The 12999-nt window shown below is 41.9% G+C and overlaps 1 protein-coding gene across 1 annotated transcript; it reads right to left on the bottom strand.

Annotated features, from left to right (window-relative positions):
• Positions 1-277: 277 nt before the first annotated feature.
• snx1a (sorting nexin 1a) lies at positions 278-12936 on the bottom strand. Its single transcript, XM_062389246.1, has 15 exons — positions 12800-12936; positions 9701-10661; positions 7790-7926; positions 7464-7539; positions 6786-6829; positions 6287-6428; positions 6109-6187; positions 5933-6008; positions 5577-5690; positions 5187-5280; positions 4674-4879; positions 3813-3956; positions 3173-3253; positions 3010-3081; positions 278-2571 (listed from the first exon to the last, which is right to left on the bottom strand). The coding sequence occupies exons 1-15, from the start codon at positions 12926-12928 to the stop codon at positions 2521-2523; spliced, it is 2406 nt and encodes an 801-aa protein (XP_062245230.1). The 5' UTR covers positions 12929-12936; the 3' UTR covers positions 278-2520.
• Between the last annotated feature and the right edge of the window lie 63 nt (positions 12937-12999).

The following is a 12999-nucleotide window of genomic DNA, read 5'->3' as shown; positions in this document are numbered from 1 at the left end:
AAACTTGACTCTGATCTACAGAATAAAGACTGAGTAGATAATCTGGAAGGATTATTTACACTGTCTCCATCGCTCAGCATCTGACAAAGAACCGACACGATTTTGTGGCTTTCTGCTTGGATTGTAATTTTACATTTGTTGAGGTCTTAATGGAGTTTATTGATGACCTTCATCAGCCTCTCAGTGATCAGCAGGAAACACAAAACAGTAAGAGCCCTATGGAATATAAGTAACAGGTTTTTAGATCCGGGGAGAAATAAGACACTGACGACTGAAGTTCTTACTGAAATCTTAGAGTGTAAATAGTGCAACTTTTATTGATTTGTTTTAAAAGATGTTTCTATGACAGTGCACGTTGATGACATTACAATGCTCATTGACACGTGATGACAGAGGATGAGGATGCAACAACGGAAGAAACAAGCCTGTAATCGAACCGTCAAACACAAACCAAAAAACACACAGCGCAAAAAGAATGCAAGTGTAGTGATGCCTTAAAGACCACAAATGATGCAAAGGCTGCACAGTTTCAGTTCTAAGTGTGCAAATGTGAATTTAAAACTGGAATAATCCTACGATGGCAGCCCTGTCACACGAGGCCGTTACTGTCTGATGCTGAAGCTCAGTTGTCAAACTGAGGTGTCAGGTCCACTGGGGCTCTGGGGCTTTTTAAAGGACAATTCCGTTTTTTTTTTTGTATGTGCTGTTGCCAATTGGATTAAAAGCAGACAGTAGTGCTAAGTGAGGAAATGATTCATGTAATTCAAAATTCAAATGATCATTGAAGTTAACAAAAATTAAGGAAAACACCCAAACTGTTACCACTTTCTCAAAAGTGCTGATTTGCTTATTTTTTTCTTTTTATATCTGTAGATTTAAAGGTGCCCTGTAGATTTTTTCGGAACCAAGACTGGGTATAGATTCATGATTTCCCACCAGAGCCAGTTTCTTTTGCAAGAAATCTAAATTATTTCGTCGTGGTCGAGTCAGAGTTGTAGTCTCCACCTGTGTTGGCACATCGTTGTGTTTCTTGGCAGCTGTCAATCTGAGACAATGTGAAAGCATTGACAGCACGTCTCCATGTGAGATACTAATAAAAAACAAAGACCCACAACAACAACAACAAAAAAATCCCTTCTCTTTAACTCTTTAAATTCCTGGTAAAACTCCACAGGGGACCTTTAAACATCTTTGGGTTATGGAAAGATGCGGACGAAACAATGTGCAGATTTCATGGCTCTGGGACAGTTTTGTATTTTTGATGGTCTTGTATTTATAGAGTAAACAAATGAAAATATCAATCAATCAAACACATAACCGATAATGAAAATATTCTTAGTTGCAGCCCTGGTATTCTAGGACCTGACCCCCCAACCGTGTTTTGAAGTAGCATCACATCCATGAGGCTGCACTCTGCTGTGCTTGGTCAGACTGATCCCCACAGTGAGGACACGTCTGCACTCATCACTGCCACCACAGAACAAGGAAGCTGCTCTGAGATCAGCCTCGGACATGACAGCGCTGTGAGAAGTTTCAAGTCTCCGCAGGTCAATGTGAACCCAGACGCTGACGACAACAAGGACAAAATAACTGAAGAACAAACACCAGTAAACGGACTTAACTGTGACTAAAACACCAGTATCACTCTTAAACCCCGGCACTGACACTCATGTCATTATGGCTGCTGTGGAAATAACATTGTCTTTACATCTTTCAGATTTAATTTGGCGTCTGGAGACAAAAACACCGTTGAGACTGAAAAAGGCACAGAAATGTATATTTTTTTGTTTTGTTTTTACAATGATTTAAATCCAATCCGACAACATTAAACCCACAAGCTTCACCAACAGTACGATGCAACCCACAGCTGTAGAGTTAACTAATCTAATGCCTCTTCACCCGACACCCAATCCCCTCAGCATCACAATAGTATTTTAAATCTGAAAAAAGAAAAAAGAAAAGTAATCCACCAGGTGGAAGTGCTCACGATTCGTATATCTCAATCTGATATTTTTTTTCCCTTTTAATCATTTGAAAGCAAAGAAATAAAAAAAAAAAAAAAAGGGTTTTGGCCACTTTCATCATCTGGGTCCCCAGAAAAAAGTGATGAGAGAGCGGCCGCTCTGTAAACGATTAACCACTGCTGATGTGAAGGAGCTCCTGATCACGTGAGGGAGGAAATCCTGAGAACGACGACGCACTCGGTTCACTTCCCGTCTCCTCGTGCGGAAATCAATGGAATCATTCACCTACACTTTTACCTCCTCTCATAGCGTCCATATCTTTGTATTTGCATACTCTTTTCATCTAGTAAGAAAATATTTGTGAAAGGTTATATGGAAATATACAATTAATAATACAATAGAATACAGAGCCGTTGTGTTAAAGGTGATTAAAAAAACAGGTTGATTGTATCTCCCTTTACAATGCACGCGTTCTCCTTGGTTTAAAGGCAAAAGAGGTAAAGTGTATAAGAAGAAGGCAGCCTGTCGTGTCGTCCAAAAGGCTGCTGCTCGAGGATTATGCGATTGCTTTCGCTTCTGGTAAGAAGGCGTCCCAATACTTTATCAGCTAGAGAAAGGAAAAAGACAAAAACGGTCAGGTTCATTGATATCGTCAAAGAATTTACAAACAAGTCAAAGTCAGATATAAAGCAAAAATCAATCCGATCCATTTTCTCAAACATGAGTATATTGTATTTTACACTGCTGGGTGAGGACAACGTTTTCCACACATTCTGCTTTTCAAACCTTCTCGCTATTTTCTCTGTGCCACCTATGAAAAGTTTTTTTTAAGAATTGTTAACACAAATCATTACCTCTGCCAAGGAGGTTATATTTCCATCGCCATTTGTTGGTTAGCGGGATTTAGCAAAAAGTATGTGAGACAAATGATCATGAAATTAAAGATCGGTGCAGATCTGGAAAAAAATGAATCGACTGTTGGGCCTTGGAGTATGAATCCTGTGACTGACCATCATTTGCATCCATCGTCTTGTGAAACTCTTACCTGCTGTTGAGACTGAAGCAGAGACTCCAGGTACTTGATTATCTGTCGTTTGAAATTTTTGGCCTTTTCTTTCTGTAAGAGAAAATGTTAAATATGAAAGTACTGACACACCTGTTCAGCTGTTCAGTGTCATCCAGACAATAGAGAGTATCAATATTTGTACCTCAAAGCGAATGACTTCCTTTCTCACAGTCGCAGAAACTCTGTCAAACTCTCTCTCATACTGCGTCACCTTGGCCTCCCACTGTGGACAAGAACAGATGAAGTTCCCACGTGAGGAAGAAACTTTGTGCCAAATTATCATCATATGAATCACTTAACAGTTTCACATAGTTTGTTAAAAACACTGTTATCCATTTGCTTTTATCAGACGGAATGAATGATTCATTCCCAGCCCTCATCAGACGCCTCCATAGGTCATGTAACAAGAATCACTGCCTTGCAGTTGCAAGCTCCTGGCTGCACGAAGCATGACCGGAGTCTCAGTAGTTAGAAGAGTTGACCTTTGATCTTCATCACTTTATCCTATTTTTACATTCATGTTGAATTTGGTCATTATTAGCAGATGGAAATTTGAGTGATGAAGAACGACAAGATCAGACCTTCAACCACCAAAATCTAGAATCCATTCATGTGAATGAGACACAGGAGTGGACAAAATACCCCAAAATATCATCCCCGTCACAGCAACAGAGAACTCCCAGTATATCACTGGTATAAGTGAAGCCCTTCGAAGGCCCCCTTCATCAAACCCAGCACTTTGAGGTAGTTATTTTCACTGGGTTGATTCTTTTATGTCCTACCTCAGCGATCTCCTCTTTGGCCAGTTGCAGTTTGTCCGGCTTGTTGGCCCACAGCAGTTTGGCCTCAGTCTCCCTCTTCTTCTGCAGCATGGCCTGACCGTCCTGCCAACGCTGCCACGCCTTAATCCGGTGATCGAACGACCCCTGCAGGTCACAGACACTCACAGGATCACTCCATGTTCACATCAGCTCTATTTACCTTAGCTCTGCAGCTGATGCTGATTCCTTTCAGGGGGACTTTATCAAGCCTGTATTTGCCGGCAACAATAACGTGTCTTGTGAAATATGTGGAGGTTTATTCAATTAATATAGATCTAAATTTATTCTAAGAAAAGTGATGAGTGAAAAGGCAGCAAAACATGAAAATACACCCTCATACATCACTTTGTAAAGTATTTAAAGTTAATTAATTCACTTTTCCATGCTTGTCTGATTTTATGATTAAATTAAAAGTGGCATTTCACATAAAAATGAAATTTTCCTCGCCAAGATTCAAACCAACTACTATTAAAATGGCAGATTTGACCTCACTGCAGTGACGGATGGAGGGGCTTGGAGTTTGAGATTGTAGTTTACGTAGCGACCAGTGCAAAGATCGAACTACTCTGCATATATCAGCTGGTATCTTTGTAATCATTGTATCTAAGAATACTGAAAGTTTGAGTCCAACTCAACTATCCTTGGGTCGAGAGTAATTGACCCGGATGAGCCTTTCACACATATCAATGTTCTACAGAAGACCCAATTGAGAGAAGGTGTGCACTTGCTGTTGCAGATGTCTTTATTGGAGTATTTGAGAAATGAATACTTCACTGTGCAAAGTCAGCTTTGATTAGTTCCATATTGAATTGGTCTCCTTACCCTCACGGCTCCGAGCAGACGGATGAAGTCAGCGATGAGCTCGGCGAAGCTGAAGGTGTCGTTTGAAGCCTGGTCCTGGTGCAACTGCTCCATTTTGTCCTCCACCTCTGCCAGCTGGGACAGAGCTCGGGACAGAGCCGTGTTGTCCTCTGCGCTGCCCAGCATGGCTGCACTCTTGGCAAAGCTCGCTGTGTTCAAGGACAGCTCTAGATGGGAAGAGATTCAGCCAAATGTTAAACACATTCCACAAGTTACCACGTGGCAGAGGTAACTCTTCTCAGCTTGGGTTTCAGAAAAAACTAGCAATGACGATGACACCAGGCAATACTTGCAATTCTTATAATATTCTTTAAATAGCAGGAGACACTGTACATGGGATGTTTAGAAGGTTTCAGGGACACAAAGACATGTCAGAGTGTAGAGGACTTGAACCGATGCACTAATATGATTAGCAGATAACCAGGACTGGGTGTTGTGTGATGGAGTATCTGTCACCAGTTGGAGAGAACCGACCTTTCCTGTGGACGACCAGGGATTCCACCAGAGCGTGGAGCTTCCTGAACTGCTGGTCTGCAGACTCCACCTCCTGCAGCTTATCCTCAAACCACTGCAGCAATACAAACTGTTAGTACGACCCCTACAACCAGGCCCCCACGTGTTTAAAATCCCACTGTTCCCAGTTCAAAACAGTCTTCAATCTCTCAATACTGTCATGGAAGGCAGAGGACCTTTGACATTACAGCAACAGATACTGAGAGCAGATCACAGAACTCACATGTTACGTCACAGTGGATCAATAATCAGATTCAATGTTATCATGGGTTACATTACGTTGGAGCTGAACTTTTTCAGTACAATGAATGATGCTAATGAGCAGGAGTGTGTGTTCACAGCTCAACTCACCACATCGGACTCGTTCATCTTGATGGTCATTTTGCTGACAGCATCTGTTGCTTTGTTTATCATTTTCAGGAAGCCGGCGCCGCTCAGAGCCTGGGTGCTCACCGCTCTGGGCAACTGAAGACAAACACACACACCAGCTGTGATTACACTTAGAATCAATATCCAAATCTATTCCAAATCTTTGCCAAAAGGAAGATGTCATTGAGAATTTGTTTAATGCTTTAGTCGTGTGCGTGGAAGTTTCAGAGCCTTTGAAGTTCCCAATATTTCAAAGTGTTTTGGGCAAAACAAAAACTAAACCAATGATTGTTCTCTAAAGAAAGTCCAGAGGTTCTTCAAATTCAGTTTCATCTTACCTCCTCTCTCTCTAGGAACTCTCTGACATCTGGATCTTGGAGAAGCGATGGGTGATTTACCACCCTCTGGACGTACCTGTTCAATGGTCAAATTGGGGAAAGAAGACTCACTTTCTTGCTGGTAGGGGCAGAGCATCTTAGAGATTTGTGGGACAGGACATGTTTTTTTTTCTTACCGCTCCAAAGCGCCTCTTCTTCTCTCAACGAAGTCTGCAGATGAGGAATCCTCCTTTCCTACTTTCATCTTGGTCATACCTGTGCAAGACAACATCCATTGTCACAGCTACATGAGATAACATTCAAACTTACAGTATATGAGAAAATGTGAGGAAAGGAATTAGGCAGTCAGTTTACCCAAGATGCTCTTCTCTGGCGGCGGAGGCACAATGTAACCATTTGGCCCATGCTTTTCAGAAAGCTTCTCATAGAGGCCGAGGAAGTCGCTGAAGCGTCGCCTCACTGTAAAGGTTTTGGTGCGGAACATGGGCAGTGTGGTCTGAAAGAGACAGTTTTCTTCTCTTTTAGTTTTCACTATATTTCCTGTGTTTAACAGGAATTATGTGACAATCATTTCATTTGGATACATATCTGGAAAGTCGCCACTTCTCGATGAGGTAACACAAAGGAAAGTCCATGTCCCACTGATTTAAGTATTGCAATATGTATTTAAAGAAATGGATTAACAGTGTTTTAATAAACCACACGTGCACCAGTAACTACAGGTGCTGCCAAATCAATCACGAGTGAAATCTTTGAGATGTGACTTTAATTCTGACACGATCTCTATTCGCCTCTGCAGAACAGATTTTCTCTGATTTAAAATTGGTCACCTTGTCATTGAAATGAGTTTTACCTGTGTGGATAATTTGTAGGCCATGTAAGCAGTCATCCCATCACCTGAAAAACAAGACAACATTTACGGAGTTATGAACAAAAAAGGACGTAAATTTGTATAAATACTTTGAGAATATTACTCAGCTACATGTGGGCTTCAATCAATGGTACTGTTAAAGGAGATCATCCTTTATACTGGACCTACTGAGTTGTTCAACCCCAGAGAAACCTGTTGGCCGCTCTCTGCTCTGTTTTATGCATGCAAATGTATGAGGTGGGCGCACCCACTCAGCAGCAGCACTCTGTCTGCTACATACATCCATTTATTTGCTAAGTCGTGACAAATGGAGCGGTCAAAAAACGTTTGCCCTTCAGGGATCAAAACATCAACCACTCACTGTCACCTAGCCTTATACCTCTGCTGCGTGCACCACAGCGCCACCCAGTGCTCATACAATATAATTACAATTTAAACCTAACACTTGTATTTGGCTCTTACAGGTACTTTACAGTACTCTCACCTTCTTGGTTATTCAGTCTTTTTGTATCATTTTGAAGTTATACATTCAATGCCCTCAGAATAACCTTTGCTTGGTTGATGTTTACAGAGCACAAAACAATGTTTATGTTTATTGCAATAAATTCAATAAACCAAAGAGATTATCCAAATTTGTATTGAAAAATAAATAAACCTCACCTATTTTTTCCGGGTCTTTGACAGAGACAAAGATTTCAAATTGGTCTTCCTGCTCCTCTTCTTCCTCTTCATCCATCTGAAACAAATATTGAACAGAAGGTAAAAATGTCAGTTTGTTTTAGGGATACTTGTCAAAGTGGCCGGAAAGAGCCTTCAAACTTACATTTCCAATTACAGATAAAAAATCTGATACCCCAGGGATCTTTAGAATTGATACCCCAGGGATCTTTAGAATTAATAAAATGATGTACGGAAAAAGTTTTCAGTATCATTATGTTGTGGTCACAGTGGGAGTTTCACTCTGGCTTTGGATATCTAGTATGTACCTCCTCGAGGGCAGCAGACTGAGGCTTGGCCAGGCTGGCAGTTGCTGACAGCGAGGGGGCGGGCGCAGACGGTTTGGCCGTCACCTCCTTCTTCCTCTCGGTCCGTGGGCTGTCAAGAGAAAGTTCCACTGTGGCTTCTGTTAGAGAGGAAAAGAAAGTAGAGAAGCCAGATGTGGGTCATCCCATTCTGTATGGAAACATGTGCACATGTGCTTTATTTACTAGACCGCCCTGGCCTCTTTATAAGTCAGCCAGCAGGAATTCAAATTTACACACAATTATTAACATTATACAACTAAATGCCTCTGGAGGAAGCCTGTCGTTTCTATACTAATTTGATTATATCTTCTTTCGCTGGATTTTTTTAATCTTTAATTTAAATTATATTAAAGTACTTTTTACATTACAGCTTTGACTTGAGAAAGTGCAACTTTTACAATAAAGGAAATGTCACTCATTTCCACACAGGATCTCTGGAGCTCCTGTGTGTTCAGCAGGGTCTATGGGTTCCTGGTTACCTCTGTTACCACATCCGCTCTAGGAATACTAATGGCTGTTCCAAAAATCTCTATTTAAGAATTATGAAGGACACTGGACAGATGTCAGATGACCAAGCAAAATGGGAACCTTCAATACAGCAGAAATGTTTTTGAAATCTACCCCAGGGCTGGGCCTCAGCAATATCCCGTCTCTGAGCTCTAATATACAAAACTCAGCTGTGTGACCTTATAGAGGGAGACTCTCCAAATCATGTCCGATCAATTCAATCTGCAACAACATGTAGTCATTTCTGATGATCGACAGATATTGGGGGAGGCACCAGATTTGATTCAGTTTCATAACAAAAGGTTTGAATATTAAATGAAAATGAGTCCTGTCATGCATGTAGATTGATGCGATTCAAAAATATGCTTTTGTATTGCAATTTTAAACCGAGTAATAATGCCATCATCAAGGCAAAAAAGGAGAAGATCAGCTGAACTGTTTCTTTCCTCTACTATTTTTTACTGTCATATTTCCTGTTTGATTGTGCATTGTTGAGTTTTGTTTTTTTAAATGAATACCTTGCTTTGAATGTAACCATGGATGGTTACTGGTTTACTGCTAATAATGCTCGTTTCAAAATCAATCCAACCTCAAACGGACAAAACCTATAAACTGGAATGTCACACACCTCCGCCAAGGCCCGACATTACGCTTAAATCAAATAAAGCCGCACCAAAATACACACACTCACATATCAGTTCCAGATTTGTTTTTGCATCGACAACTATGAATTATTCTCTGAGAAGTTAATGAAAATGTTAAATATGGCCTGTATCACAATGTTGAAAGAATTAAAACAATATTCCTGGATCTGCCCCTGATCCAGATCTGGGATTAATGTCAATGCATTCTTTCTTTGGTTTCACCCCACTGCTTCACAACATGAAAAAAAGTAGCTTGCTTCAGTAGTTTCTTTGCTTCAGTTATTTCTTTGCATAATCCTGATAACAAAAATAACACAGTGAAATAAGGCCATATAACCCACACAGACAAGATGGGGACATCCAAACTACACACAGAAAGGCTGTGGCCAAACCTGGATCCGAAACCAAGAACCTTCTTGCTGAGGGGACACTAGCAACGTGTGCAAATCGAACTTTGCTGCATAACCAAGGTTGTCTTTTTTTCAAAAACATCTGCAGCCGTGTAGAGAAGGCCTAGTTTCTGGTAATAGTTTGGTAATAGTGTTTTCACTGCAGACATGTTGATTGAGCAGAGTAAGTGAAGCCAAGTTGTTCCTTATTACATTTATAACAACTCTGAGTCCCAATAGTTAATTCCATCATTATCACCTGAGCTTTTCCTACTTTCATATCCACACAAAAAAATGTCGGTGTAACCAAGGAATAAAAACAATGGACCCACCAGCAAAGATGTCCGTCTCCTCTTCAGAGTGGACCCCGTTGGTCTTGGAGTTGACGGTGCTGGTGCTGCTGACACTGGGCACGGTGGCGACGGCTTCTTCGCTGAAGAGATCCCCAGCTTCTGCAGGGTTGATCTCTTGCAGAGGCCCAGTTATGTTGATGCCACCACCAACAGCGGCAGCTTTGATTGTGACCGTTTTGTCCTTCTGCTCTTTACTGATGGTTTTCTTCGAAGTAGCCCCCAGCGGCTCGCCAAAAAGATCCTCGTCGGTTTCACCGAAGAGGCTCTTCTGTGGCTGCCTGGCAGACAAGGTCAGCAGCGGGTCTGAAAACAGGTCGCTTCCCTCATCCTCATTGAACAAGTCAATTGTTGCCATGCTGGGTTTTTGGGCCTCAGCAGCGGGCGGAGTATCACTAAGGAGGTCAACTAGAGGGTCAGCAAATGTACCAATGCCAGGGGGCTGCTGCGTGTTGCTGTCTGATTCACCACCTGAATCCCCAATGATGTCAAAAACTGCAGCAGTGGAAGCTTCCTCCACTTCCTCTACTTCCTCTTTTCCTTCGCCAGGTGGATCTGTATCACTGCCCATCCCTTCACTTTTATCCGTTGCTGTGTCAGCAGGAACATCTACTACCACCACCACTTCCTCTTGCAGAGCCTCAGTTTCACTTCCCAGTAGGTCGACAAAATCCTCCGAGGGTTCGTCTAAAGAGATTATAGCCGTGTCTCGAGCTGCAGCGGCAACATTGTCGGCAGCCTCTTCTGTTAAGTTGTTTGTTAGGTCAACAAAATCATCTGAGGGCTCACTGACAACTTCACTTGCTGATTGGATTTCTGCTTGGCAGCTGATAGGCTCGATTAAGAGATCGCTCATGATGTCTGAGGGCGGAGTCATTAAAACCTCGATAGGTTGATTGGCAGGAGGCAGCGTGGTGTCCAGGTCGGCCAGTGGAGGGTCGCTCTGGAGATAAGGGGGGAAAGTATTTGAATATTAAGATACATTTATTTATCCCAAACACATGCACAGGCACACTCATGCAGGTAGGGAAATTTAACCTCTGCTTTGAACCCATTTGGTGCAGGACACACAGAGCAGTAGGCAACCATGTACGGCGCCCGGGGAGCAGATGTTAGGGGAGTAAGGTGCCTTGCTCAGGGGCACTAGACAGGGCAGGGAGAATCCTCTTGGATTTTTGGACAGATCAATCCAGGTTTGTCTTTTTGTTGTTTCTCCGTGGAGTCGAACCATAGACCTTTTCTGCCCATAGTCCAAGTTTCTGCCACTAGTCCACCGCCTCTCCAGATATATATGGCTGAAACCATAACTCATCTGTCAGTTCTATCTTGGTTAATCAATTAATAAAATTACATTTCAGGAGATGGTCAAAAATTTAAAGCTATAGCGATTTCCTTGAGCCGAAGCATTATCTGATTAAACCTGAATAAGGTCATTCTTAGAATAAGCAACTATCAAATTAAGACGTGTGGAATATTCTGACCTTAGTTGCATTATGCAGACATGTTTACATCTTATCACTTATCATATTGGAGTTTTCACAGCATTTAGCTACATGTACAAACTCCTTGTGATTAGACGGGGCTTTAATGGATTTCTGACGGTTTTAAGTTTTAATGGAGATGAAGATTTAAACAAGTTCTTTAAGTAGTGTGAGCAACGCTGGAAACCATATGTTGTGAAAGGGGCTGCTTGTTTCACGTCACCACGAGCTGAAGCAACATCCTTGACTTCAGCGAGAAGCTCTGTTACATGTCAAATCCAGAAATGCTGACCGGCGTTTTCCGTGCAGGAATGAGTCCAGCTCGCAAAAAATCAAAGACAGCAACTTTGAGGCCTTTCCTCTGAACCTTGACTGGGTGAAAACATCCGGGCACTGACCATGTGACCACAGCTGACTCACATGACAGGAGGCAGCCTGAGCCAACTGTTAACTCTCATTCAAAAAGGTATCTGCTTTTTCAACTCGGTGTTTTACATGAAGTCACAGAAACACTTCCATGATAATGTGGGCTCTCTCAGTCAAACCTCACAGATCGCTGACATCAGACCACTGTTTACTTTACACTCTATATGCATGGCCTGCACACACACATGCTGAGGACTTTGGTTTTGGGACTCGATTTTGTTTTTTTAGAAGATTTGGGGGGATTTTTTGCACAGACAACACCAACTACTCATTTACTCTATTCAAAATGAGAATTATTGTATATAGATTAAACTATATAATGGCAATCACACCTATCCTTACATCTTGGACTTAAAGACGCAACTGCAAATAACCAACAATCTCAAATCACAAAGAGCATGAAATCCTCACATTTGACAGATGTGAACAAACAGTGCTTTTACATGACATAGACTCCATCTATTAGACTTACGCTAATGTTGGATTAAAGGCTGTGGCTAAAAATAATTATATTTAATCATTTCCATTCTGAATTGCTAAATATGCCCATCTTGACATCTTCAAATGGGACTCACATATAATCTGATAACATTTTGCAGTTTCGCTACTTTTCCTTGAATGTCTCAAATTATTTGCCACATCGCAAAGTTCTTGTAAGATACAATAGAAAAAACTAATATTGGACTTCTAATAATTCGGTGATAAAATGAATTCCAGCTTATACTTTGTCGTTAAAACAAAAGAAAGAATCGTCTTATCATCGCAGCACTAAGACCAGCTGACTGATTATCAAAATAGAGGTTGACTAGTTATCTGTCGATCATCTAATCAACGAATCGAGTAATCGTTTCATCACTCGATAGTCATGTGGTGTCCTGACGGACCTGATCACATCACAACCAGACTTCTTCGCAGAGAAACTCAGAAACGGGTCAGTTCCAAAGCTCCGTGTCGCTGGGCTTCTCTAAGTTGCAGTAATAACTAGAAGTGACATTACAGCTGCACTTGTCCACATTATTGTTCTTAGTGAATTATATGCAGTAAAAACAGCCAAACTCAAGGGAAACTTGCTGAAAGTGTCTCATTAGCATTCTCGGTTAGCTAACTTAGTACCATTGACAGCAAATGTCACTTAGCCAAAACGAGAGGCCGGGGATCGAACGCTCTGACATACCGGACTGAGGAAGAGGTCCTCCCCTTCCTCTTCATCGCTGTCTCGGCCTCCGAGGTCTTCGGGGTCCAGCACATCTTGGTCCTCGGAGTCGGGGAACGGAGGAGGACTGCGCTCCGAGCTGGTCGCCATCTTCTATCTTTCTTTTTTCTCCACAAACACAAGGGGAGGTAACGTCAGCGGCTCACAGGGGCTGTAGCGCG

The sequence above is a fragment of the Platichthys flesus genome, chromosome 6, assembly GCF_949316205.1.
Source record: "Platichthys flesus chromosome 6, fPlaFle2.1, whole genome shotgun sequence".
NCBI classification, from domain to species: domain Eukaryota; kingdom Metazoa; phylum Chordata; class Actinopteri; order Pleuronectiformes; family Pleuronectidae; genus Platichthys; species Platichthys flesus.
Note: the sequence above shows the minus strand (reverse complement) of the source record. Positions and strands in the feature narration are given on the sequence as shown.

What these genes read in the sequence shown, in the direction of transcription:
- snx1a (XM_062389246.1), bottom strand. Translation starts at nt 12,928, where the DNA reads ATGGCGACCAGCTCGGAGCGCAGTCCTCCTCCGTTCCCCGACTCCGAG. An exon ending in AGGACCTCTTCCTCAGTCCG is followed by an intron (nt 10,662 to 12,799) that starts GTATGTCAGAGC and finishes CCTTATCTCCAG; the next exon opens with AGCGACCCTCCACTGGCCGA. An exon ending in AGGAAGTCATTCGCTTTGAG is followed by an intron (nt 3,082 to 3,172) that starts GTACAAATATTG and finishes TTTCTCTTACAG; the next exon opens with AAAGAAAAGGCCAAAAATTT.